The sequence below is a fragment of the Chaetodon trifascialis genome, chromosome 21 (genome assembly GCF_039877785.1).
Source record: "Chaetodon trifascialis isolate fChaTrf1 chromosome 21, fChaTrf1.hap1, whole genome shotgun sequence".
Classification (NCBI taxonomy): Eukaryota; Metazoa; Chordata; class Actinopteri; order Chaetodontiformes; family Chaetodontidae; genus Chaetodon; species Chaetodon trifascialis.
This window is the reverse complement of record NC_092076.1, coordinates 205,001-207,500: the sequence shown is the minus strand read 5'-3', so window position 1 is coordinate 207,500 and position 2,500 is coordinate 205,001. Positions and strand designations below refer to the sequence as shown.

Here is a 2,500-nt window from a genome sequence, read left to right as displayed (position 1 = left end):
CAGGATTTCTTTCTCATTATTGTCAAGTTTCGTACAGCTAACTTCAGTCTGAAGGACTTACCTTCAGAATAAAAGCACAGCAAAGGTCACTGATTTCTCTCCCCTATATGAAACACCTGGCCTCATGTATGAGGCAGGTACGTTTGTTTGTTTCTCTTCTGGACATTTATGTTGTTTGACTCTTTGTGTCTCACATCCTGCCATCAAGCTGCTGTTTTGTTTCTGGCTGCTTGTAAAGTGGGACGTCGTAGAAATGGACTCCGCTGACCTCATGGCTCCTGGCTGCTTTTCGATGGACCGTTCACTCAATCAGTCAGTGGTGGCTTTGACTGACAGAAGCCAATCAGCAAGCTCCGCTTGCAACACGTGTCCTGAGTGTCACTTTGTAAACAATGTGTTGATGTATTTTTAAAGTACTTGTATAAGAATGAAATACATTTTCTCATTTAGTCTGCTGAGGGAGCAGCATCACAGCAGCTGACAGGAAGAGGCGGGACAAACTCATCAGGAAGGCCAGCTCTGTCCTGGGATGTCCTCTGGAACAGGTGGAGGAGGTGGGGGAGAGGAGGATGACAGCCAAGCTGTCCTCCATGACAGACAATGACTCCCACCCCCTCCAGCACACACTCACTGCACTGAGGAGCTCCATCAGTGACAGGATGCAGCATCCACAGTGTGTGAAGGAGCGTCGCAGGTCTTTCCTTCCTGCAGCCGTCAGACTGCAACAGAAACTGCTCAGTACAATAACATGTTTACACTCTGTGCAATAACTGAACTAAACATGAACGTGAGATATGCAATATTTTCGGTACATTTCCTCAGGATGATGTTGTTTCTCTTTCTGTTTCTATTGCACCCCTTTGTATATACTTTGTGTTAATTGCATGCACTTGTTGTCTTTTTGAATGTTCTTTTCACTTTATTGATGCTGCTGTGAAAATTGGAATTTCCCCTCGAGGGACGAATAAAGGAATTGAACTGAATTTGTACTTGATTTTCATACATTTGATGAGCAACACTTTACCATGTGTTTGTGTCCATCTCTGCCTCCGCAGACAGCAGCCCTCACGTGAAGCCTACAGCTCAGTGCCTCATAAAGGACACACCTGTGCCTCACCTGTCGGCTGGAGGGATCATGTTGAAGAAGAAGAAAAGCTCACGAACACGGATTGAACACGTTTACGAGCAAACTGCGAGAGAAATGATCCTCTTGACGAAAGAAAGTCCTCCATCTGTTCTGAACCTTTTTTTTTTTACTCAGGAACTGTCTGATCTCATTCACACCTGAAGTGTTACACTGTGATTATTATTAATAATTATTTATAATAATGCAATGATTTTTCTGCGTCTGTAAAATATTAACTATTAACTCCAGCTGCTGTTAATGCAGTGGAGTATGAAATGCAACATAAAGTGGAAAATTTCAAGTGAAGTACAGGTACCTGAAGTACTACCATAAACTGGAAAGTAGGCTCTTTGACTTTTTATGAATCCATCTAAAAAACTTACCTTTGGTCGGTGTTTATTTGGACGCGAGAGGACATTTATTTTGAAAGTGTTCGGCGGAAGTCCTGTGTTAATTCCGGGTACTTGACGCGGTGACTCCGGGATAGTTTTTGTTGTCCGTCGACATTCATTGGTTTTGTAATGCAGGGGGCGTGTTTAACTTCCGCTCTGGAACCAATGACATGCCGGACTCGAACAGATAAAACCTGGTTTACTGTTCCGCTGTAGTCCAGCCGGTCTACGGTTCCGTGCTGAACATGGCCCGGGTTCTGATAGTCGGAGCGGGCTTGACAGGCAGCCTGTGCGCATGTCTGCTGAGGAGAGAACTGCAGAACAAAGTTGAGATTGTGGTTTGGGACAAGGCCAGGGGCTCCGGTGAGTCCGTCAGGTCTCCGTTCAAATCCTCCACTTTTCTATTTTCTGCTTCACAGGTGAGCGGTTTGACACTGCAGGGCAGGACTGCAGCGACCGTTTCCGGGTCATCGGGCTCTTTTCTTAACTTCGTCCTGGCAAAAATGCAGAAAGATTTCTTTAATCCAACAAAGTAGTTTGAAATCAGCAGGACATCAGAGGTGAGAGATGAACGAAGCCTCACACAGACCCTCATTCAGAAACCTCTCAGTTTTACGCTCCATCCTTCGTGAATGTGGCTCAATTGCGATCTATAAAGGTAACTTCATTACAATGAATTTGTGGTCTTTTATACTCTGTGGTTTGCTCTCTGCTGTCTGGAAGGCGAGAAATCACAAGTAAGATCAACTTTAAAAGAGTTTTGTCTGTTTAGATTCATTTGCTAAAATCCTCCTTCAGTCTTTGATCCTGACCGTTTAACAAGAACTGAGCAGAGAAATATGAGATCAGTAAAAGAAGTTTGGAGCAGAGATCTGAACCTGTCTGTCTGTCTGTCTGTCCGTCTGTCTGTCTGTCTGTCCGTCTGTCTGTCCGTCTGTCTGTCCGTCTGTCTGTCCGTCCGTCTGTCTGTCCGTCTGTCCGT

The 2,500-nt window shown here is 44.8% G+C and overlaps 2 protein-coding genes across 2 annotated transcripts in view; one reads left to right on the top strand and one right to left on the bottom strand.

Annotated features, from left to right (window-relative positions):
- Positions 1-31, bottom strand: part of lipf (lipase, gastric) — an 8,250-nt gene extending 8,219 nt beyond the window's left edge. The window contains exon 1 of the mRNA XM_070991202.1: positions 1-31. This exon is cut by the window's left edge and continues 368 nt beyond it. The gene's annotated coding sequence lies outside the window, so the exon portion shown is untranslated.
- A 1,656-nt stretch (positions 32-1,687) lies between these two features.
- rnls (renalase, FAD-dependent amine oxidase) overlaps positions 1,688-2,500 on the top strand; it is a 6,101-nt gene continuing 5,288 nt past the window's right edge. The window contains exon 1 of the mRNA XM_070990648.1: positions 1,688-1,881. Within this exon, the coding sequence (XP_070846749.1) occupies positions 1,764-1,881 (118 nt within the window). The 5' untranslated portion in view covers positions 1,688-1,763. The remainder of the gene's footprint in view (positions 1,882-2,500) is intronic.